Source organism: Aquila chrysaetos, chromosome 17, assembly GCF_900496995.4.
Source record: "Aquila chrysaetos chrysaetos chromosome 17, bAquChr1.4, whole genome shotgun sequence".
Lineage (NCBI taxonomy): Eukaryota > Metazoa > Chordata > Aves > Accipitriformes > Accipitridae > Aquila > Aquila chrysaetos.
This window is the reverse complement of record NC_044020.1, coordinates 27,085,168-27,111,038: the sequence shown is the minus strand read 5'-3', so window position 1 is coordinate 27,111,038 and position 25,871 is coordinate 27,085,168. Positions and strand designations below refer to the sequence as shown.

General features: G+C 40.9%; 1 protein-coding gene across 6 annotated transcripts in view; it reads left to right on the top strand.

Moving 5' to 3' along the window:
• The window catches only part of UPK3A (uroplakin 3A), a 66,534-nt gene extending 40,917 nt beyond the window's left edge, over positions 1-25,617 (top strand). For 2 of the 6 annotated variants that reach the window (XM_030041526.2, XM_030041527.2), the window contains 6 exons: positions 18,096-18,169; positions 19,010-19,165; positions 21,834-22,113; positions 23,335-23,417; positions 23,897-24,029; positions 24,829-25,617. In XM_030041526.2, the coding sequence (XP_029897386.1) occupies positions 18,115-18,169; positions 19,010-19,165; positions 21,834-22,113; positions 23,335-23,417; positions 23,897-24,029; positions 24,829-24,916 (795 nt within the window). In that variant the 5' untranslated portion in view covers positions 18,096-18,114 and the 3' untranslated portion in view covers positions 24,917-25,617. The other 4 variants (XM_030041528.1, XM_030041529.1, XM_030041530.1 and 1 more) reach the window with 4 other exon arrangements.
• The last annotated feature ends 254 nt before the right edge of the window (positions 25,618-25,871 follow it).

The following is a 25,871-nucleotide window of genomic DNA, read 5'->3' as shown; positions in this document are numbered from 1 at the left end:
CGGCTGACTTCTGGATGTCACAACATGGCCGCTGCAGACCTAGGCCCAGGGCCCTGCAACCTCTTGAAAGAGGTACCAGCACAAGTTAGTGGCTGTCCTGGTTTCAGCTGGGATAGAGTTAACTGTCTTCCTAGTAGCTGGTACGGTGCTATGTTCTGAGTTCAGTATGAGAAGAATGTTGATAACACCGATGTTTTCAGTTGTTGCTAAGTAGTGTTTAGTCTAATGTCAAGGATTTTTCAGCTTCTCGTGCCCAGCCAGCCAGAAAGCTGGAGGGGCACAAGAAGTTGGCACAGGACACAGCCAGGGCACCTGACCCAAACTGGCCAACGGGGTATTCCATACCATGGGACGGCACATCCAGTATAGGAACTGGGGAGTGGGGGCAGGGGGATCACTGCTCAGGGACTAACTGGGTGTCAATCGGCGGGTGGTGAGCAATTGCACTGTGCGTCATTTGTACATTCCAATCCTTTTATTATTGCTGTTGTCATTTTATTAGTGTTATCATTATCATTATTAGTTTCTTCTTTTCTGTTCTACGAAACTGTTCTTATCTCATCCCATGAGTTTTATTTATTTTCCTGATTTTCTCCCCCCATCCCACTGGGTGGGGGGGGAGTGGGTGAGCAGCTGCGTGGTGCTTAGTTGCTGGCTGGGGTTAAACCATGACAGTGGCTGTGAGCTCTTGGTTCCCCTTGAGTTTCCAACTCTGCTGAAGTTACTGCCTCCTACGGAGGCAAGCTGTCATCTCCCATCTGAACAGCTTGGGAGCACCTCAGAGCCCCTCTGGGCTTCTAGCAGCATGCCAGCCACTCATCTGAGGCAGAAAGATATACTCTGGCATGTCACCTCCACTGAGCTGTCAGCCTACTCAACGTACAACTGTCGAAGGATGGAAGAGAGACATGTTCAGTTCCTGTGCCATCCCCCTCCTTCCTGTTCAGTCCTCCCATACACTTGTCAACTTAGTCTGCTCCAGCTCTACAGCTGTAAAATGGGAACAGCACTTCTCAGCCTCAGACAGCTGGGATACAAACCCACCCCTGGCTCTTGGACTTCCAGGCAATATTGTCTGTGGACTGTGTAGCTGGGTACATGAGCAGCTGGGTTCTTATGGTGAGTGATACTGGAAACTGTGTACCAAAATGTCTCTTTCAGATGTAGATCTGTACGCAATGTTTATTTAGCCAACCATTCCTAACCCCACCGAAAAATGTCAGCTTCCTTTATCATGGACTCAGCAATGGCATTGCAATTTAAAAGTGCAAATATGTATGGGTAGGGATCTCATGCTAGATTAAATCTAAGCCAGAGAAAGATGGGTTCATTCTTGGGTAGTAACAGTGCTCTTTATCTATATCTCTTCTTTATCTTCACTAGATAAATTTTTAGTCCTCCCTTTCTAGAATTGCTAGTCCTATTAATGTCAGGGTCATCCTACTCACAAAGTGCTTATAATGTCAGTAAACATTTTATTGGTTTCACTCCCAGCTCTCTGACCTGGTGAGTGAGCATGTGCTGCATTTCTCACTTCCCTTCAATCATGAGTAAGCACAGTGACTTTTTTTTTTTCCTGTAGGGTATCTTGAAATATATTCACATAGGCCCAATCAATCAGCCATGGAAGGACTACACATTGACTTCAGCGGGCATAAATCATATCATACAAAACGTTGCACAAATACAATAGTAGTTACAGCAGAATACCAATTAGTAATATAGTATTATATCAGCATTTACACTTAGGGACAGAACTACAAGACATTTAAGTGCAGTGATCAGGCAATGCTGAAACAGCCCTGGTTGTTAGGATCTTCTGATTTATGTTTTTTAGTGCTTCACTTCCTAGTTCTTAACCAGATATTAATTATCTGAAGACAATTCCCCTTCCATGTTTTTGCTCCACATCTTTTAAATATGTTATGTCTGAAACTCTGTAAGGAACACTAAGAAGCTTGAAGTGCTTTATTTCCACAAGTGCAACTTTAACAAGCACACTTTTCATTACCTGTGACCACATAGTCACTGTGTATGCCTTTAAGTATGCACCTGCGGACTGAAAGGACACCACTGACAGAAAAATGGCAATTTAGAAACACCTGTTCTCAGAATCCTGGCACCATAATTAATCTCCTCTGTTGTTTGGTTTTTATCTTGGCAATAACAGCAATTGCAAGTACTACCTTCTAAGCTAGATCACTGCCATCTGCAGGGTTTATTCAGAAGGACAGGCAATACGGATCCTCAGGAAAAGAGAGATTAATAAGGTGAGGCCTAAAACCAGGGGCTGGATCAAAAAAATAGCTCTCTTGTGCACAAAAAGGAGACTATGAACCCTGTGTTTTCTCTCCATGCATGGTGTAAAGCCATTCTGTGCTAATCTGAGTAACTCATAAGCTTGAGCTGGAGTGAAAGCATTTCTGGGGAAAAGGAGAAAATACCTCATCTTCCTGCAGGGCATAATGGAGTTGGACTGCATGAACGGAGAACCATGCTGCCCACCCAGTTCCCCCACAGACACAGACCATACTACCATGGGGAAGTAGGAGCATGGGTCAAACTGTTCAGAAATCCGTATCTAAAGCAAACTATAAATCTGAGGAGTCATTTGGAAAACAAATCTCTCTTTGTAACATCTGGGGCTTTTCTGGTAATGTCACTAATAAGACAACAGTATATGTTGTTGGTAGGAACTACACTCTGTGCATGGCTCTTTCCTTCCTCACTTACCTATTTATACTGCAAGCTTTTCAAGGTGGAGGCTATTCTTCTGTGTTTATATGGAGACTTGCACAGCAAAGACATTGTCTCTCATGGGATATCTATGTCCAGCTGAAATATAATAGAAAGATAAATATTAATTGCAGCAACTTAAGATATACATAATGGAGAAGTGCATGCAGTTTATTTTATTCAATGTGGTTTCTTTCCCTCTGTTACTTGGAAAGTATTTGTATTCTGTGCCATATGTCTACATCATAAACACTATTTCATTGTAGGAAGACTTTCATCCTAAAATTCAAGCCTCGTCTGACTCTAATTCAATGTCCAAAATAGAATTCTAGTAAAGACAGATTAAAAATTCATTGGCTTAGATAACTAAGCCTTATATGTCAAATGAATTTTTTTACCCATTTAACTCATGCTACAAATATAATCATTGTATTTCATTAAAATAGTGTAAATTTTTTGAGCAACATTGTCTAGTGGAAGGTGTCCCTGCCCGTGGCAGGGGGGTTGGAACTAGATGAACTTTAACATCCCTTCCAACCTAAACCATTCTATGACTGTAAATACAGATTTAGAAGCCCAAGTTTCAATGACTTTAGATCTCAAAGAGCTGGAAGATTGAAAGGAGCTATACAGCCAGCCAGTAGAACTCTATTCTTACAGGTCAGGTTGAAGTATGAGCAAATAAGTGTGTATACACCCAATCACACACAAATACGGTCTTAAATTAGGACTGACAGAAACCATTCTCTTTAAGTCACTGTAACCTTGACCACTTTCAAGAGCTCTGAACTAGGTTGTAAAGCAAGCTGGCTTTAGTGCCCAGTTTCATCTAGATGAGAAAGTGCTATATAAAGGTGAGAGATTGTTATCACTAAGCCCTGTGTCTTCAGCCCTCAAGCTATCACTTCATTCATCATCTAGTATTTTGCTGCAAGGGGGGAAAAAGAATATTAAATGTTAATGGAGATGCTAACTTCGCTCATAAATATTTCAGTGGATGAAAAAATGCTTTAAAAAGGGTTGGTGCAGCTAATATGCTCTATAAAAACAAACATCTATTCTTCCTCAGACTATTTTTTTCTTTAGATGAGCCTTTTCATAATGCTGGTAAGATGAATTACAGTTCGCCTTTTATAGTACACTTCTTTCAAATCATTATAGACTCCGATCTCTTCAAAGACGCAGGACTCTTCATTTTAGCAGGCTTTGGATCAGATGTCACTGCTTCACTCAAAGAAAAGATTTTTGGAAGAAAATATGTGATTTTTCCTGAGAGATACTAGCCTATTCTGCAGTTACAGTGTAGAGTAAATTCCAGTATGAAACGCTTCATTGGTTTTATATCCCTGGATGCCTCTAAGACAGAAGAATATCAAACAAGGGCCATTCCTTGGCAGACTGAGATGCGGAAGCAAAAGGTCAAATTCTGACATATAGCTTCACAGAATGTATGTTTACATTCCTGACAATGTTGAATTCACCCTTACACTGATGAAACTGTACATACAAACTGCCTTGAAATTATATTCTTTGGTTATCATCTAACCAAAGAGATCCTTCCCAAATCCTGAGTTTCAGACTGCTGCTTAGATCACTGGACCAGAGCACGGTACATTCACGTACGAATGTCAGTGAACAACATCCGTACAAAGTCACAGACACATACAATGCAAGACTCTTTGGGGAACTGTTAGGGAAACTAGGCAAACTAAGCTATACGTAAAAACTAGGCTTCAGAAGAGATTCTGATGACCTCTGGGTCTCTGTGGGTTCATTTCAAAAGGCAATGAATTTAAGGGCTACAAACCCTACTTCAGAGAACTCTTATTTCTTCTTAAACTCACATATCTATCCCAGCATTCCCAAACAGTTATAAAAGGAAGGCGGGGTGGGGATGGGGGGTAGGGAGGTACAGCTGGAGAGGAAATAATTTTATAAAGAGACTCAAAACCAGTTCATTTCTGTTTACAGATAATGTAATGCAACTCATTAGAGTAATATTGCCAGACACTTTTTCTCGACATTTAATTGTGATCTCCAATGTAATTAAATAATTAGTATAGCACTCATTATTCCATGAAATTATTTACCTGTTGGAATAACAATTTAAGTTATTGCACACTGCCTTAGGACTTAATATTACTTTTAATATGTTTTATTAGCACATCTTAATGTCTCTATGTGTATTCTGTGGAATAAAGGAAGCTTTGCTTAAAGGATGGACAACAAAACAGAGCCCTCTATTCTTCCTTAGCTTTTGCTCAAACAAATGTGTGCCTGAAGCTGACTGTAGTTTAGCTTGTGGTAAGATTAAGTGTGTGTGTGGGAAAGGTCTGGATCTATAATAATAAAGATAAATAGCACCCATACAGCATTTACTCATCATTAGTAAATTATTCTATTAAAAATTGTGTAGTATCATTTCTCAACCATTAACAACATAGTTTGAATTCCCTATTTTTACAAATTCATTGGAACATCATTTGCAGACAGCGGAAAAGACTGTTCTTTACCCTGCCTACCAGTGTTATACTTTGTAACCCATTCCCTCCTGTCACCATCACAGGATGCTGTCACCATTTGTACTTAAGGCTGACATCAGTGTTATTTTAACCACAGATTTTTCTCCAGAAACCTTTTTTGATTACCTGTTTCACAAACTACCCTATTTAAAATGAACTAAAGCCGATCTCAAAGCTGAGGACTTGGAAAGAAGCATTGGCATTGTCCTTGCCCTACCTCCAGGGCACTCCTGCCGCAACTCTTTGGACACACCTGAGCCTCAGACTTGCAGTGCCAGCTGGTGGGGTAAATGCTGAGAGACAGTGTGAGTACAGGCAGACAGCAGTGACGATGGCCATGAGGCACCTAGAAGCCGTCTCTGAACTATGTGGCAGATGCAGGGGGCAGGCAACGTCTCTGGATGATGTACAACATTTGGGAACACTGCACAGAGAATAAAATTTCCAATAACTTTTAAGGTTTTTGTTTCTATTCTACTACTGATTGTGGTTTCAAGCTAAAAGTATATATAATTCCAAACTCTTGTCCTTGGCTATGAATGCACTTGCAACTTGCTTTGCTGTGAGCTGGAATATTTTCTATAACTCAATACTTCTGTGTGGATTACCGCTCCGACTTTCTCCTTTTTTGTTTCAAAAAAAGCCCTTTCTCCTTTACCATCTTACCAGCTTGTAAGTTTGAAACGCTTCCTACAGCAGCACTGGTTTTGTTCAGCACCACCTGATATGTGTGACGTTCCCACAGCCTGGCTGAAGGCTCAGCACTGCTTTAGCGTTACCCGCTCTCTGCTCCCTGGCAGTGGGAAGGGACACGGGGGAACTGCAGTGCCAGCCACAGGCGTGCTGCTTAGGAGGTCTTTGCCGCTCCTCTGCTTTCTACTTGTTGCTTCAGGAGCAAGTCACTGTGTTTGGGATGTGTAAGGTAATTTGTTGACAAATAGGTACAGAAAGGCTGTTTGACTCGGTATGTGCTGGCTTTCTTTTCATGTTGGTCATGGAGAGCTTTGTCTCTTTTTTTGTTTCTGACATCATGGAGCTTTTTGCTTTGGTTGTCAACTTTGTGTTTTCAAAATCTTTGTTCCACCACCTTCTCTCCCCCAGTTCTCTTCAGCAAGTTCTGCTCTGTTCTCTCCTCTCCTATTCAAGAGCCCTTTTTAAAGAATTACTGGCAGCATCAAGGAGCACAAAGAACATCTGGCATGTGCAGTTCATTTCACTTTTTCACCCCTTCCCCAAGGAAAGGTTTGTGCATGCAGAGTAACGCTTTATTTCAGGAAGGTTTTGCTTGCATTTCTTATATATATGGTGCTATATATGCTGTGTTCTTGGATGGAAGGAGGTTCATTTTCTGACAGTCATTAGTTTTCATGGAAGTCTATTATGCAGGCTGAGAAATCTGTCTCCCTCACGTACGTGCTGTATCATGTCTTTCATCAAGCCTTTCTCTTTAGAGGAAATACAGCTCTGTCTTCGCCTTCCCTGTGTCTTTCCCTCTCATTGTTTGCAGAACACTTAAGAGAGACTACGGTCAATTAAGAGGGATTACTGCTTGGAGGACACTACAGATGTAACACTTGATATAAATCTATGTAGCTTCATTGGGTTCGGCTCATTTTGGCTTTGTAAGTGGTATTCATGTTTATGATGTTGGATTTATGATGCTATCCTCCTGGATGATAGATGTGTATTGCTATGTGGTAATACAGCTGGGATAGTGGCAATGACTTGTTATAAAACTAGATGGATTATATACTTTAAAATGTATTTTTGCTGCCCTGATTAGTGAGGTACTTTAGCATTTAATGTAGAAAGCCACGCATGATAACATTAAGCCTGCATTACAAATGTTCTCCAAATTCTGACATGTCAGTGTCAGTATCACTAGTCAGCTTTTAGTAGAAAAATTGCTTTGACCAAGCAGGACTACAGCTGTGTAATACAGCTGCAAATGCCTGAGCTGCTGGATGGTTCTCATTAAATACATTGTCCCCCATACATCCATTGCATTTAGGAGAACTGATTCTTAAGAGGAGACTTTAGCCCTTTTTGAGCTATAAATGCCCTTACAGAAAGCTTGATGGAATAAAGATCTATAAGAAGCAATCTTCCTTGAGATGCGCAATTCTTTGTTAATAGAATAATTGAGATTAATGGAAAGTAGAGCAAAAAATGTGTAAATAACTGGAGCTGAAATGCAGCCCTCTAGTAGGTGAACAAATAAAAGGCATGCCATGTGAGAGAAGCATCAGGACATAAATTAAGCTTTGCCAGGTTGAGATCTGAGTACAAGTTTGGAGCTTTTCTTTGGTTTTTTTGTAGCTGCTTAAGTCTTGCCACTACTAGACAGGACACTGAAATAGCAGAGCTATTGATAGGAAGTTGTCAGGTTGGATGAGTGCTAAGCTAAATGTAATCCCTTTTTAAAGATTTCCTAGAAGAACTAGGAAATGAATTAAGCTTGCTCAAACTTTTCACTCTCAGGATACCAGTGGGATTGATCTGTGATCCATATATATAGACAGTTGCAAATGATCAAATTTCCCCATTTTAATGCTCTACTATTCACCAAATAATACACAATAATTGGCAGCGTAATGTGCTCTTACACTGCTGCAGATGTGTAATGAAACATGACAGGTTAAGTGATTTAAGTTAACTCATTTTACTCCACAATTGCAAAGGCCTGGGAGATCACATACATCCAGCTCATGTGGCTCAGCTGACAAGCTGGAAGCTGGTAAATCACAGCAACTTACTGATTACCTGTGATTACCTCTATGCAGTCACCAGGTAGTACAATCGTCATACCAGTTGCAGTGAAAGAAGAAATTGGGTCTATTTCATTCCCAGTTTTAAAATTATTTAAGGCTGGAATAGCACACCATCCCTTAATGTTTATAATGACCTGGGGTGCTGGACTTACTCTAGAATTATCTGTGCTGAAGCTTAATAATTCTACCAAACAGAAATGGCCTTCTGGAGCTATGCTTTTCTCTTGAATGTTTAACAACAAAAATAGGGGAAAATATCTTAAAAATTTTAAATGCAGAAGACAGCAATGAACAATTCTGGTCTGTCTGGTAGAACAAGAAATACAGCCATACTGAAAGAAGTGAAAAGCTCTTATGCATTTGACAAAGTCTATTTAACACCTTTTCATTATCATTTTCAGGACTTTTGTACTAGACATATGCTTTAGCAGGCACTGTGTAAGAATGTTTACTATTAATCCCAAAACCAGCATAGCAAATGAGATGCCAAAGTCATCTGCTTTTGTTTTATCACCAAAAGCAGCACAAAGGATCTGACTTCCTTCTTGTCTTTGCATGAGGGACAAGGATGAGCAAAGATGTGTTCTCAAATAAAATTGTACACACTCGTCCTGGTTTTGGCTGGGATAGAGTTAATTTCCTTCTTGGTAGCTGGTACAGTGTGTTTTGGATTTAGTGTGAGAATAATGTTGGTAACACACTGATGTTCTAGTCGTTGCTAAGTAGCGCTTATCTTAAGTCAAGGCCATGCTCTGCCAGCAAGCAGGTGTACAAGAAGTTGGGAAGGAGCATGGCCAGGACAGCTGACCTGAACTAGCCAAAGGGATATTCCATACCACAGAACGTCGTGCTCAGTATATAAACTGGGGGGAATTGGCTGGGAGGGGTGTATCGCTGCTCAGGCATCGTTCAGTGGGTGGTGAGCAATTGCATTGTGCATCACTTTTCTTGGATTTTTTTTTTATTATTATATTCCTTTTCATTATTATTATTATTGTTGTTGTTGTTATTAGTATTTTACTATTATTTTACTTTAGTTCTTAAATCATTCTTATTTCAACCCACGAGTTTTACTTTTTTTCCACTTCCTGATTTTGTGAATCAGGTTAGTCTGCTGGGTCTCTGGTCTAGATTACAGCAGTTTTGGTCCATATAGCTCCACACGGGCATTTTCTAATCTGACATTTGATTATCCTTACTGCGGTATAGTTGAAAACAAATTCACATCATGCTGCATTGCAGCCTTCCTGAGAAAGCATTTCTAAATAATTTGAATGAGTTTTAGAGAAAGCCTTTCCTTCTTAGTTAGCTGATTGTTTATACTGCTGATGGGCGCCCCTTTGTACAGACTCCAGTAAATCCATTTGGTCTTGTCTTTCCATGTGCTTCTTCCTTTGGCTACCTTCTTGTTATAGGCACCCTCTCATCAGGTATTTATATGCATTGATCAGGTCCCCCTGAGCTTTCCCTTTTCAAGGCTAAAAAACTGCAGCGCACTCAGCCTCTTATGCGAGATGCTCCAATTCTTTAATCATCTTAGTTGCCCTTCCCTGAACTCATACCAGTAGCTCCATCTCCCTCTTGTACTGGGGAGCCCCCAACTGGACACAGCATCCTAGTTGTGGTCTCACCAGGGCTGAGCAGAGGGGAAGGATCACCTCCCTCGACCTGCTGGCAATGATCCTCATGCAGCCCCACATGCTGTTGGCCGCCTTTGCCGCAAGGTCACACTGCTGGCTCGTGGTTAACTTTTTGTCCCCCAGGAGCCCAGCTCCTCTTCTGTAAAGCTGCTTTCCAGCCAACTGGCCCTATTGTGTACTGGTGTTGAAGGTTATTCCTTCCCAGGTGCAGGATTTTGCAGTTTCCTTTGTTCAACTTCATGAGATTGCTGTCGGTCCATTCTCCACCATGTCCAGGTGCCTCTGGATGGCAGCACAACCCTCTGGTGTATGAGCCACTCCTCTCAGTTTTTTATCATCTGCAAACTTGCTGAGAGTGCACTCTGGTCCATCACCTAGGTCATTAATGAAGATATTAAGCAGTATCGATCCTGGTATTGACTCCTGGGGTACACCATTAGTGACTGGCCTCCAGCTGGACTTCATGTTGCCGATCACAGCTCTCTGAGCCCGGCCATTCAGTCCACCTTGCTGTCCGCTTATCTGGTCTGCTCTTCATCAGCTTGTCTATGAGGATGTGCATATCCATATATAGATAGCTTAAACGTTGAGTTTCAGAGTTTGCACTCTTGGTGTGTGGCTATACTGAAACCAAATTGCTCAAGAATCAAGCCCTGTCATGCAACAAAATGCTGTGTGTATGAAAAAAAACCAACTGGGTCTCAGCTCCTGAGCAGGAATATCTGTTTAGACTGTGTTCATATGAAATTCACTCTTGGAAGCCAAATGTATTTAAATTATTTCAACAGCTTGTACATATGGCAAGCTGTATCGTGAGGACTTTATTTCCAGAGGTTCTGTGCAGGAATGCTTGGAAACTGAAAGTGAGTTTGAGGGTTGTATTCTATGTCTGCCCAAAATTGACCAGTGAATTGTATTACATAATTCTTTTAAAGGCTAAAATAACCAATACACGGACGTAGTTAATAAAGAATACTCTTTCCCCAAATACATATAGTCTGAATAGACAATACCAAAAGCTGAGAGCAGAATAATTTTTATTCTCATTTTACAGGTGGGCAGCTGAAAAACAGAGATTAAATAGGTTGCTTTCAGAGGGAGCCTCTAACTATGCATAATCTTTTAGATCTTCATCCAAGGTCCAAATCACAAAACAACTCTTCCTTAAGGGAGTAATTAACAACTGAGAGCTGAGACAAGTGCACTGCAGTGGCAGGCAGATTTCAACAAAAAGTCTCTCACTGAGTCCCATTAAGAGGAGAAAGAGAGGGTTTAAATACCTTTATATAAGAAAAAAATTAGTTTCTGCCTACCAGGTTAAGTAAAAATATCTAATCATAAAGTCCCCTGAAATAAGCTTACAGTGGAGTCAGCTCAGCCCATTAGATGCTGGACTAGGAGCCATGAGAGTTGAGACACAGGCTTTCGTTACTACTGTAACACTCCAGTCAAGTCATTGCATTTTAACATGCATCAGTTTCCTCATTGAGACATTGGTCACAGCAATGCTTACTTTTTTCATATAATCTTTTTATGATAAATATAATTGGATTTACTCATTCAGTTTTTATCTCCCTTTACAGGGCTCTAGGTTTAAACCTGTTGACTGCAAAGAAACTTACACCAGCATAGCTGAAATTCTAATATTGTTTTACCTATGGCATCCCTCTCCTAGCAGCTATTTACACTGAATCCTGCCTGTTTATTATTAATTATTATTAACTTATATTTGCCATTAGTATCAGCTGAAAGCTTAGAACTTCAGAAGCATATGAGTCAGGATAAACATTGTCTTCCTTTTCTTATATTGTTCCTCGAGTGGTTGTTTCACTTTTCAATGTAAAAAAAAAATTATTCTGGGATGTATTTTTGCAAATGCCTTCTACAGCATCAGACTGACTTTTCTTCCACTTTCAATCACTGACCAAAGATATTTACTGCCAAGCAAACCCACTATGCACATCATCTCAAAGAAGCTGTAGAAAAACACTGAAGCATCTCAGTCTATTGCAAACTGAAAGTCTATAAATGTCGTGTTAAACTACAAACCACACGAACACAGCTGGGTCAAGCATTTATCTTCCTTTCCTAGAGCAACTGTGAATCACAGTGGTTTACTACATCAGGATCCTTTTTTCCCCAAATCTCTTGTTCTTGCCATATTCCAACTGTATTTGTGCATGAGAAGTTGCTGTATATCATGTTATCAAACCATGAGAATGAACTCCTTAAAAAAGCAGTCTTTTGGTGCTGCTCATTGACTTACAGACATAACTCAATACAGGGCTGGCAGCATTCCTGTTTGACATGTTCTCATGGCTTCCATTCAATTAAGAGTTGAAAAAGAAGTCACTGCTCAGAAGTATGTCCTCTGAATACTGAAGAGGAACAGACATGAAACTGAGCCATTTAAACTTTATCAGTAGGAACCTATATGCAAATTCTATAGAGGACTTCATTATCAAACAACAAACAAAATGAGCATAAGTAACGAGGAATATGGATGTTGTTTAGAACATAAATTTTGACTAGCAGCAGATGGGCATTCAGTACCTACGCTTACAGATTACTCCATCTTCCTGCATAGTCTGCACTGGAACCATGGACATGAATACCATGGACCTGCGTATCAGAATAGTTTCACGAAGCCCTTTTACACCTCTTGGAAGGCAAATGAACGAGGCATTTCTGTGATACTGTCTGAAGAACGAGGATCCAGACTAAGCAATACCTGATTCATGTACTTCTTTTTAGGGGGTAGTTCTGGTTTAGGCGTTTTTTATCTGGTTGTTAACTTCAAACAGCATCTATCAGAATTTAGGATAAAGCATTTCAGCTACAACATAAAAACTGTAGTCAAAACCAGCATATACTTTCTGTCCTTCCGGAACAGTGAATTAGCTAGTGCGTTACAACTCAGTGAGTAAAGGAAGTCCTAACAGAAAGCTTTTTCCATCTTTAATTACAACATTATGAACTCAATTCATCATTTGGTTAGAAAACTTTTACCCTGATCCGACTGCAGTGGAATTTGGCACACTCATCAGTACAGGAGCCTCGTTGTATTGTACTTCACATTCATATAAAACCACAGCAATTGCACCAAAGTTCAGCTGAGTCTCAAGGGTATTAAACTGGCTTCATGAAGTGATATTTCAGGACTTTAGATTTAGAGAGGGATTCCAAGCCCTAAAAAAAATCTTTGTGAGGAAAGGGCCTACTCTTCAGCCATTACAGAGAGATCCTTCTTGAACCGCAAATATTAATCAAGTTTCATGTCATTAAAATTCACTCTTGCTTGCAAACCCAGAAAGCTAAATTTTATTTACCTGGCAAAATTAAACTAAAAGGGCTCCATTATAAAAATAATCACGTGCAACCTGAGGATGAAGGTGAAGGATTACACCCACCGCCTAGGGAGGCGTGCCTCCTCACATCAGCCAGGGAAAGGGTCATTGCATTGACCCATGTCATGCCAACACAGTCAAGTTACTTTTGCACAAAGCCAGTTAACAGAAACTGCAGCCTAGGGAATGTAGCCAGTTCACAGGCCAGGAAGATTAACTCCACCCCCTGCCATCTTTGCTTAGTTCTTCATCAAAAGCCAGGTTACTTTTGTCATAGGTATGAAACACAATTATGCAGCCAGTCTGAATTACCAAAGATACTTTCTCTTCTTCCTCTTCTGCAGCAGTGTGACTCCTCATTATAACTAATGTTTGGAACAAGCCCCTCAACCAACAGTGGATTCACTGAAGTATCATTTTGTAAGTGAAGAAACGTGGGACCAATCTACATTGACCTGCCTGGCACAAATGATCCGTCACAAGGGGCAGCTCTGAGAAGGCTGCAGCAAATGGTGCTTGCTGTTATTAGGGACATCTACACTATCACATAAGCCCAGGACTTTAATAAAAAGAAGTACTTCTTAGTGGTTCTTAACAATATGAGATGAAAGTTCAAGCAGATAACTGTAGATAGCAAGACATTTCCTCAGCAAAGAAAACAGTAACTTCTGTGTAACAAAGAGGCCTTTCATTCGAACCCCTAGCTCCTCCAAGCTGCAGATGTTTCAGTGTTCTGCGATTGTGTGGGGTTTACTGGAGAGATAAGATCTTATATGTGATTTCTCAGGGGAATGCAAGAAGGACTGGTTCTTCTGTTCGTAAGGAATCTACCTCAATGGAGCCATGCCAATTTATATTGGACAAGGGTGTGGCCCTGATTTCTTAAGTAGAAAGTTATTTTTCCCTTCCTGATGTTTCCACTGCTTGTCCTTTCGGGTTTGCACAAAATTAATTCTCACCAGATGATAGAATAAGTTCCAAGTTCTCATCTTTCTAACTGAGCCTTCTTATTTCCTTATGGACACATGAAAGATTTCTAATTTACGGAGATCAGTGGCTCAGTGAGTCATGCTGCTCCGATCTGTGCACAGATGGGACCCCCACTCAGCACATAAGTCTGTTCCTGGGCTGAGTGAATGTAGGATGGGGCTTATCTCCATCACACCGGTCCCTTTTTAACAAAGCAGTTTGCAGAGCTCTTCTGGAGATTCATAATCTGTACACGCAAAGGAACTTTACTAGGAAAGGAGCAAGAGAGACCCTGAAAATAAATCCTGAGGCCATGTTAATAGGTGTGTAGATTTTATGATCAGAAGTTAATGCTCCTTGTGGCAGCAACGAAGGACAGAAATACTTCTCCAGGAAGCCAAAGACATATCAAAGAGATTTCAGAACTGAACAAAAGTACCAGGCATCCATGTGGCCTTTGTGCAGTGGATCTTGTGAGAAGTGAAGCTCCTACTGTCTTGAAGTATTCTGGGAAGACTTTGAGAGAGAGAAATGTCATAAAACATATTTCACCTCCTGCTTCAGTGAGGAGTTTTATCCCTGGATAAATGGGAAATTTCTCCCTTTTATCTGCAGCCTTATGATATAAATACAGTGCAGTAGTGTCTGCAAGTTATTTACCATTAGATGAAAGTTTCCATTGCCAGAATAGCTTGGATTTCCAGACGCTGCCCATGACAATCTCTTACTAATACCAGCCCCCAGAACAGCCACTTCTGAAGTCTGTAGTAGCTGACCAGTAACCTCTTTGAATAGATTTTTTGGTTTCAGTGCCACTCTCAAATGGACTGATGTACAGCAGTATGACAGCTGCTTCCCTTGCAGTTAACCTCTGCAGACCAGATGGTGCACAAAACTGAGCAGTAGAGGTGGTTATAGTTCCTGCCAGATCATGTCTGAAGAACAGTGACTGGACAGAAGGAAAAACATTTCCATTGTTTCTCATTCCAGCTTGTCCTCACTTTCACAATATTTTATAATGCTGCATCTCTGTACTTCCCCATTTTTTAACTGTGTCAGCTCTCCACCACTATCCCAAGCTTTGATCACCTGTTTTATCAACTTTTTTTTAACCATCTCTGCACCCTCGTCCAGATGTCCCATATTCATAGAATGCTTTTTAAAAATTAATTCACAAAGGCATTACTTGTCTCCTTTTTCAGCCCATTCCTCAAGGTCTACACCCACCAGGATATCTGCAGGAAATTACAAGCTAATAATAGCTATGCAGAAAACTAGTAAGGATCTTCAAAATAATTTAAAATGGATTCTATGTTTTATTTGTCTTCCTCACCCTTTGGATTAGATTATCTCTTGACTGGTAGATGTCACCACCATGCTTTTTAATCTCTTTATTAAACACTGTAATGTCTCTACATGGAGCTGGGCTTGTAAGTGGCCCATAAATTTTAGCCCGTGTCGTGGACCAGAGAGATGGAGCACAGCAGAGTATGGAGGGTTATCTCCACTATGCCCACAGCTGAGAATGTAAAGAAGGTTTGGACTTCAGATCCTGGAGGGTTCCATACATTTCACGGCCTTTCAGGAGTTCAGGCCTCATCCTCCTCAAACCCTTATGGGCTTCACACAGCCCTGGAAAGCCAAAGCTACAGGCAAGTTTTGTTCTCACAGAGCTATCAATCCAAACTGACTCTGGAGGCTTCTATGAATTAATCCAGAATTGCCCACAAGGCAACGTAGAGCAAGAAAATTGGCATTGTTGCTTAAACGAAGACATAGGAATTTACACTGATTTCTTCTCTTGCACTTCCTTTGGGGAACACTGTGATTTTACTGAGGTTTAGTTTGTTCATGGTAACATTCTTTAAATCCAGACCAGCTCCCCTGACTTCAGTGGAGTTAATATGGATTTACGCAAGTGTAAGCAAGGATGAGATCTGGTCCTAATTTAGGACACATCTGCCAGCACAGATGGAGCTGAGAGAGTTTATTGTCATGTTAATTTTCTACCTTTGTTTGAGATTCTTCTGAGCATGGAACAAACCCAACAATTTTAAAATCTTGCAACATAGGCAATGTTATCCCTCTTATTGTGGCTGGTGAATTCCACCAGAGCACAAGATGGCCTTGTACCGAAGTAAATCATGATGGCTTAAAAAAATAGTGTCATGGAAAATAATGGCTAAAATTGTCATCCTGTAGCCACTTTGAAAGGTGATTAACTTTCTGTGATGAGCAGCTCTATTGACATACTCCTGGCTGTTTTCAAATGAATCGCGTGAGTAACAGTTTGCATTACTGTAGCCCAAAGAGCAGTTTGCCACACTCTTCATCCAGGCAAGACTCCAAGAAGGTCATGCAGAGTTTTGCCTGAGTAATAAGTGCTAAATTGATTGTTTGATGGCTGTGAATCTAAAAAACGTAATTGCTACCTTTAAATTAAATATTTTATTGTGATTCTGGGCCTTAATCTGTTGATTTTTAAAATTGATACCTTTTTCTGTTGTCTGTTTTGATGCTTTAGAAAGTGAATGAGGGAGCAGTGCTTTCTTATAAAACTTGAAAAAGTATTTTGTAGTACATGCAAATGGCTTGCATGCCATGAAATAGAATATTGCATTTTCTCTGCCATCCAGTATGTCCTGGTATCCTTTTTTTTTTTTTTTAATTAGGCAAATAATGTGTCTATTTTCTGTCTTAAAGGAAAAAAGCTACTGATTGCTCTGGAAGGGTTACTTGTGTAAAGAATTCAGGATCTGATTTTACAGGAATCACTGTTTGGAGAAAGTATTGATTTTATGATGGAGAAAGAGATCTTGTTGTTCTTAAGCTCTGCTTTTACTGTGGAGTCAGAAACCTTACAGGTTTTGAGCATTATTATAGTGCTTTAAGGGATCAAAACATTCTTGAGCAGATCAGTACCAAGTTTGTACAACTAACCCCCCTAGTGTAAATGTTAAAAATCAGATTCCTAGGAATAAAAGACAGAATCTGGTTTAATCTGATTTATCTGAGTATTAATGCCAGCACAGGTTTGAGTGCATTGTAGAGTGAGAAGGAATACTGCAACTCATTCTTATCCTATAGCAGTGCAAATCTAGGGTAACTCCTGTATTCAATATTCTCCCTCAAAAGTAGTGTGAGAAAAAAGTCAAACCAAACACACTGAAGAAGATGTGCAGAATCTGAAACAAAATGAGACACATATGGGGAGGAAATTGCATTATAATAATTTGATTACATATTTCAAACAGATTTCTGGGGCCCATGGCATACCCATAAAGGAGATGAATTTGGTAATGTAACTGTAGTGATATTAGTGTAAATCTGGAGTTGCTGCAGTGACATCATGTTAGCCCCATTAATTCTGTAAAATCTTGCTGATAGTTATTTTTCCCCCTCAGCCTATTTTAAGCGGGTGATTAATAATTTTGTAATCTGAGCTCTTACGTAATAGACCATTCATAATAGCAGTTACTCATCAAGAATATTCTCAGCTGAACAATTTGGTACAACAGGACAGATTCAGATTTCCCAGTGGTTTGCTCTTCATGTAGTTGCCCTGAATCACATTAGGGTTAACCAGAAGCAGAAAGCTTATGTTTTTCAGGATGTAACCCAGGAAACACAATTCAGAAGGCAATTGTAACCTCTGTTAAGGCTGCCCAAATTTAGAGCTCTGAATCAGAACCATCCATGATGCAGCCTGGATGAAGGGTTCAGATATTCAGTTCCAAATTTTTCCTACATGAGAGATTTCAAAAATTTTTAGACAGAAGGTGAAGAACAAAGCCACCTATCAATGACGCAGGTGGGGAAAAAACTCTTTACACCCATAGCACCATTGAGAACTACACTGGTGCCCACTATCAGGTGGAAATCAAAACTGCAACACCCTTCCTCACCTGGGAGCAAGTAATAGCTGGGGGATTGGTGACATCTGAGCAGGAGGGGCAATAAGCATATAGGGAGGTGCTGGGGGGAGTAGATAACTTCTAACCACAGGGAGCCTGTGGAAAGGAGTAGGTGTGGTTGACTTCAGGGAGGGAGTGGAATTGGGAGCTCTTCAATGGGGGCTGCCTCCCAGCATTGTTTTTCCTTTCCTGGCAGGTTTCTGGAGGGCTCAAGCATGTGCAGCTCTTGGGTTGTATTAGCCTTTTGCTGCTTGGGACAGCTGTGTGCAGGTAAGAGGCATCTATCTGCAGTCTCTTCTTTCCTGTTGCTCCTCTCTTTGTACCTCTTCCCTTTCTGTTTTTCTTGTGGTTTTTTTTTTTTGTTTTGTCTTGGGTGTCAACTCTCTGCTCTAAGACCTGTGTTGGGAGGGGAGTTTAGGGCTTCAAACATGTATTCTGCTGGAATACTGTTCAAGTGTCTCTACTGCAGCTAGGCTGGGAAGGAGGAGGTGCTGCTGAATCTCTCTCTTTGTTTTTAGTTAATCTTCCCCAGGAGACTGGAGATGGGATGAGCTTGTGTGGAGAGGGAGGAAGTATCTGACATAAACTTTATTCTAAGACTACTTGCTCTTTCCAGTGCCTCTCCCAGACAGTTTTCCTTTTTTTGTAAGGTTTTGCTATATCTCTCTCTGAATGTTAACAAGCCTGGTCTTAAAAACCTTAAGATTCCTTACAGCTAAAGGATTTGAGAACTGACTGTACCGCTTCTGGTTCTGCCACTGGAGGGGGGAGGCTGTATGTGGGACCCTGAAGACAGATGTTCAAGTATCCCCTATAATGAGGCTTTGCCTTTCACCTTCTGAGGTGATGTGACCTGTATGTTTGAGGAGCAACGTCTCTTGCCTCCTTTCCCAAATCCTTGGGGTCCCCGTTTTGCATTAAAGCAAACCTCCTAACTCTCAAACTTTCACAGGGCAGGTAGGCTGTTTCCTGCTCAGCTGCAGTTCATATCCCCTTTTTATGCTTTAATGTTGTTTGTTAGTGCTGCCAGATCCTCCCTTTTGAGTCAGAGCTTGCAGGGGGAGAGGAGGAAGATTTTTCATACACTTTTTTGGTAACTTTCTCTTCTAGATCAAAGCCTGAAGCCTCAGCTTGCAGCCCCTCAGCTTGCTACAAACAATCCCACTCTTACTACAGTTGCCCTAGAAAAACCTTTCTGTATGTTTGACAGCTCATTGCATCCAAATAAATCTTACACCATCTACTTGTATGCAATGAAGGAAACAGGTGAGTATCCAGCATTATGCCTCTCTGGAAGATAACTACATTATGTGGCCATTGCATGCAATTCTTCACAGTTTGATGGGAGTGGGTTTGAATGGGGGAAAAGAGAAAAATCTGTAGCTGTAAGCTATGTACAAGCCGAGCCTCTGGCCTCAGTTTTGTCTAGGGTATTATTACAAAATATAAATAACCATAGTATTTCAATGGGGCTGGTTAATGATAGCAAGTGTTAGTACTGTGCTAGCTGACTCCCAGTAGGTGTGGAGCAGCGCTATCAGCTATAAGCCTTTGCCCAAATCTTGCTGATGAAACCAAGTGGTCCACAGTCTGATACCTTACCTTTGTTTAAACACAAATGCCTTGTATAAAAGTCTGAATTCCCCTAAGTAAACCTGCTAAGAGAAACTGGGTAACGCTGCTGTTTGCATCATAGTTAGGGTAGACTACTTTTTTTTTTTTTTGTAGACAAAGGTAAGTCATGCTAGACTTGTGGTCAAAGATGCCTGTCCCATGGGCTCATTCATAAAATGAGTTTCATAACTGCTTGGCAATGAAACATTGCTGGCAGTGACCAAGAACTGCCTTCTCTGTTCCCTGCAGTTCTGGCAGACTGTTTTGAATGTCAGTTAGAGCTACTCCATAAGCTGACAGAAACAAATTACTTCCTTATATCATGCCTTCTCCCCTGAAGGCTGTATGCAGCCTCCTTTTCTGAGAGGCACCGAGAAGAGATCTTGAGGGGGCAGTAGTGAAACCAACCAACAGACAAAACAGGCTTGAAACTTCCACTGCTGATTGTTGCCACTTTGGACAAGGTGGAAAGAGGATGCCTTGGACAGGCAGAAGCCGTAATCAGAGACACCATCCCATACAGCTAACATAGACAATTGTGAATGCATGGCCTTCTGAGACACATCCCATGACTGAAGTGCACATCTTTATATGTTTAAAACAGACTATAAGTGCATTATAATTATATAAAAGGCTACTGATACCTAGTTAGACCTGCAAATAAGGTTTGTGTTAGAAATTACCTCAACCACCCCATCTTCTGCAGTTTCTGTGGCAAAAGCTTCCTATGCAGATGGATGAATCCCTACAAAAGGGGTTATATACAGAGAAATCTCTTCTGCTGCTTTTAAGGCAAGCAGACACAAACTTGTTACTTTGCAGACTGGGAGGAATTTTGTTTGGATTTATCTTTGGTCTGCAGAGAAGCACACTGGCTCACCCTTGGATGCCTCCTGGAGCAGGGAGAGGGAAAATTTAAGAGAACTTAATTTTCTTAACACCTTATGTTCAGCTCTGCTGGTAAGGAAATGTGTTGGCATACTAGAAAGCTGAGGGTCTTGCAAATTTCTGAGGAAGTAATGTAACTTCTAGCTCTCTTCTTGTTAATGTTGCTAGTAAACCTAGTAAAGTTAAAAAAACCCAAACGAACCAACTAACCCCCCCCCCCCCCCCCCAAAAAAAAAAAAAAAACCACCACAAAATGAACTTGCTTAGGCATCAGCTCTTACTTGCTCACCAGAGCCAGGCTAAGTTATTCAAGTGGATGGAGACTGGGAGAGCAGTAAGACCTAGCTGTGAGAAGTATAATTTGGGGAAGCAAGCCCAAGAATAGAGCAGGTGTTAGCTAGTATTTGCTTTCATGTTATTGGCTTCCATTGAAGAGAGGGATGTCAGAGCTCAACTAACTTGAGCACTGACCCTTAAGTTGTATTTCTAACCTGTGCTAGAAACTTTTCCCTTTTAAAACAGGTTTAATTTTGCATTGGATCATAGCTAAAAACTCATGACCAAGCAGCTGCAAGAACTCTGCTCCAGGAGCACAGCAGAACGCTTCCAAACTGAAACATTCCAAACAATGTACCGCGGCTTTGTAAAAACTGGCATTCTTTTGCTGCTGACACCACTGAACAGCTGGAAGGAGCTCTCAAAAAATTTAACCTGCAGTTGCAGAACTCAGGAGCATGTCTTGGGATTCATGCCTTGGCTTTGCAACAGGGAAGGTTTGAGAGCTGCAACTGAGCTTCCAAACTATGCTTTAGGGCTGGGCACAGATTCACACTTTGCTTGAAGCTGTGAGGACTTTCAGACTTTGAGGCATGCTGCCTGGAAGCAGTGACATGCCTCGCTGGTCAGAAATGGAGATACTGCATCCATTCATGCAGCTCCTACACACTGCTCCGTATACTGTGTGGTTCTGGGACGTCCAGCTGCTGCATGACCAGAGGTCTAAGGGTTTCTGTTCCAGGAGATGGGAGAGTTGTGACTCTATAGGAACTCTGCCTTGGTTATAGTATCAAATCTGAAATGGCAGCATTTACTGAATGTTTATTGGAGCCACATGTGGCATGGCCTTTGCCACCCTCCCCCCTACTCCACCAGATTCTCCTTGGAAAAGAGGAATTTGGGGAGGGTGGCTACTAAAGTAGTGCTCTGAGATACTCTATAGATCCCTCACAGTTTCTGAGGGACAAGTGTAAAAAGCTTCATCACCAAATAAGGAGGAAGGGGTAAGATCACTACACAGCCAAATTGGTAGCAGGTTTTTTGTTTCCCTTTTGAGTGTTTTGGGGTAGAAGAGCAAGTTGCCAAGTAAATACAGGGTGAATGGAAAGGGCTGAAGTAGTTCTAACAGCCTTGTTAAAAAGCATCTCTCCTGCAGCAAGTGCAATAAGCTCCCTGGTGACTGACAGCAGCGGCAAACCACTCGACAGCACCTTCCAACAAACAAGTGGCGGGCAGCTTGGACCTTACAAAGCTGCCTTGTTTGATGTACCCAATTGTGCATCGCCTCCCAGATTTGCTGATGTAGGAGATGTCAACAAAGTTTCTGATGTCCTGAAACAATACCTCTTCAGAGTCGGGGATGATGGGACATGTTTGTATGACCCAAACTTCCTAGCAGTCTGTAACCCACCTCTTGCACCAGATACAACATACAGGTATAATTCTTATTTCTTACAAGGTGATTGCTGCTCTTAAAATACAATAGGAAGCAATGGAGCAAAATAGGAGTTTGTAATGTTCTTTTGTAATGGTATGATGTGAATTACCAGTCCCTAACCGAAAGGCTCTATTGCAAGGGTAGTTGTGAAGATGGCTTGGCTTTGGTCTAGCACCCTGCAGATGGTGCCCTGTGGTACCCTAGCAGTGGTGAGCTCTGTCAGGTTCAATTCAGTGATCAGTAGGAAAATTCAATGTGTGAACTGCTGAATCTATACCTATGTTGGAGTAGGTAATCCAGTGACAGCATCTGATGAGAAACTGCTTGTAGAAAAGGATTTTGACTGGAAAATGATGTTGAGATTATTCACCATGTATTTTGTGTAAGATGATTCTGCCAAATTGCAGACAGATCTGGCTCTGCTTGCTTTGTTTTGATGGGATTCTGGGAAGCCAAAGCTCTCCTTGGTCTCCAGCCCCAGGAAGCCACTAATGTTACTGGAGTCTTCACAGTGGCTTGCAGACTTGTCTGACCCCTGTTGTCTGGGGAAGCTGGCCATCTGGGGAATTCAGGCACACTGACAGCCGTTACCCGAAACACTTGCTTTGCTCTTGCCAGTTACTTAAAAGCTGTAGTAAAAATGGCAGTCACATGGAGCCACATCTGCTGTGGAGACCTAATACACTTCTGAAATAAAATACTATCGGCTCTTAATTTTGCAAAAACTGTCTTGCCTCTTCTGTCTCTTCAGGACATTTCTGAAAACTCAAACTATTGTGGAATGGAAACTTAATTTCTTTGCCAAATCTGACGCTGGCCTGTCTCTTCAATACTCTTCTCTAGCAGTGAAAGTGCCCAAGATCTCTATTGTTGGACAAAATCTTTGACTTCCATATGGAAATCAAAACCACTTGTTGTCCTAAATAATGAGGCTCTTCACAACAGGAAATAGCAAGCTGGGAAAAACTGTTGTTGGAAAGCTATCATCTGCCAAGGCTCAGAAGAACGAAGAGCAAACTGTGCATGACATAGCATGGAATGCTTTTCCATTATTAATTCTATTTTTTCTTTATAAGGTCTCTGAAAATAGTCAGTTACCTTTGTCTCCATCTAATGCTTTGACAAAACCTGCAGTCAGACCAGCTAATCCAATACCTTTAAAAATGCTGGTAAGAAAGCTCAAATTTAAAATACCTAATTTAACGCTTTTTCCCCATAGGTTTAAATATGTGTTGCTAGATAGCACTGAAGGTATCATGAAAGACCAAACTCTCTGGTCTGATCCAATCAAAACCAGAAGAGGTAAGTCTGTGGCTTTGCTCAGATCTTCTGAGTAGTTGTGCTTGCCTTAGGACACTATTGCTCCATGAGCAACACCTAGTCCTTTCCCAAAGTTTTAACAATTTTGTCAGCTTTTCAGTATTGGAGTAGCAGACTTAAATATAGAATAATTCTCTACTTTTGTGTACTTCAGAACAATTCTTTTAGTAAAGAGAAAGTTTGTACATGCAGTTTCAGATTTGATGCATATCATGGTATCTGGTGCTGTTGACATTTCTCAGTAATACAGGTACTTGTCATACTGGCTGAACTGCTGAGGAAAGCTTATAAACTCTAAATGCTGACATTGAATCTTAAACCTGTTTCCCATAAATCATCTAAGACTTCAAGTATAGACATAATCAGTTTGCCTCTCCTAAATCACCAGCTTTCTCCTATTTGGTAGGGGCGTTCATGGTCAAAAAATAGATCATAGGAACAGTCTTTCTATGCTTTTCTAGTTAAACTTCCCTTGAAAATTGACACCTGGCCTGGTCGAAGGAGTGGAGACATGATTGTCATTACATCGATCCTAAGTGTTCTTGTGTTCCTTCTGCTTGCTGGCTTTCTTGCCTCTGTGTCCTCTGCTGCCATGTAAGTACTGCTACACCTTACAACTACCAGTAAGAATACCTAACCTCTCAGTCATCAGCCTTCTTCCATATGGCTCCAAGTCACTGTTGCTGGTCTTGTTTGAGATGACAGACCAGATGGTGTCCTCCAAATTTTGAAGCTGGTAACGGGAAAAGACTACTTTATCATAATCTTCCCTAAGATCAGCAGCTCTTGTAATTATTACACAGCCTTAAGCTTACTAGCTGCTAGGCTTTAGTAGGGACTACTGGAAAAAAAAACCACAGTAGAGTTGTACATAAAGCCTGTGTATTTTTTTTCTTACATATTGCAGCTTTCCATCTATTCAAGAGTTTGGAAACTGTCTTAAGGAGTGCAGGCATTTGTAAAGATTACATAATGTCCTAATTAATGCCTTGATTTTAATTTATTTGCCTCCTCCACAAGAGAAATAAGTTACCCCTTTCAATTAATAAGTGAGGCTTTGCTGGAGCTGTATAACTCAACTAGTCTATGCATGTTCATTTTGGAGGGAATTAACTAAATTTTAGAAATGGTGGGTATCAGGGCTGCTAACACTCACTTCTTTCATTCACTTGAAAATGATGCAAGTGCTCTGTATTCTGTCAGCTCTGCCAGGCTCTCCTGGATTAAAGATGTGGAAAGCAAAAACTGCATTGCAAATGATTATTTAAAAAAATCTGTGGGCTTCTCTGATGCTAAATGATTTAAACAGCAATCAGCCTTTGCAAAGTGTTGTGACAGTAGGCTCCACTCAGTCTCTACTGCAACTTAATAAAGCTTTTCACTTGCCCACCAGGGGATCAAAAGATTCTTCCACAGAGACAAGGTGCATGTCTCAGACTATTCAACAAAGTGAACCGAGACCACAGTTGAGCTCTGAGTGAACAACCTGATTCAAGTCAATGGTGGAAATGCAACTGAATTGCTATATGTGCTAGACCTAAGGGACTGTCTCTTCTACTCAACACTAGTCCAAAAGAAGCTACAGAACACAACCCAGGCAACTGAAGATGAATGGCATACATGAAATAAGGACAACTTTTTTGAAGTCTTGCAGTATGTGATATCTTGTCTTGTCCTAATGAGATTTGATTTAGTTAATTGCCCTGTATAGAACATATCGAATGCCTGGACTGAAGAAAGAATCATCACAAGATCCTTCAACTTCAGTGGTGTGATCAGAACTTGTCTAATACATGCATCTCATCTGGAGTAAGCATTACTGCAGACCTCTCATCTGCTTCTCATGATCAGATGAACATGATGTAGCCTTTTGTGTCTCAACCTTTCTCTATATTAACTGATGAGGAATAAAGAAAAACAGGCTGCTTTAGAAAAAGATGTTCTTAGAGAAAACTAGGGATTAAAAGGTAGACAACAGGGAGCTACTGCTGCTTCCTCAGGATTTTAGTGACTATTTGTGTCATAAGACTTCCCTTTTTTTCCTTTCCTTCCCTGAAAGAAAGCAAGCAAGTGCCCTGTATGTAGCAGAGTAATTCTGATCTCAAATACTTAAATACCCTCAAACAGCTTTGCAGGGATGAAAGCTAATAAAACTGCTTCAAAGAAGGTGTGTTCTTTCAGAGCTCTGTATAATTTGTTGGTGGGCTAGTGAAGAGGAGATACTGCTTTAGTGGGACACATGAGTATATTCACTGTTGTCAGGCTTAGCCTCGTTCTTTACCTTAGGCAGCTGCAAGCCAGCACTCTTCGCTACTTATTATCTAGACTGGTGGGGTTTTTTTAAGCTAATTCTCTTCCTTCATTTCATGATCTCAGTTGGTGACTAAAAATAAATCTTTGCCCCAAGTTTGAGTTATGTACTGCTTTTTTTCATTG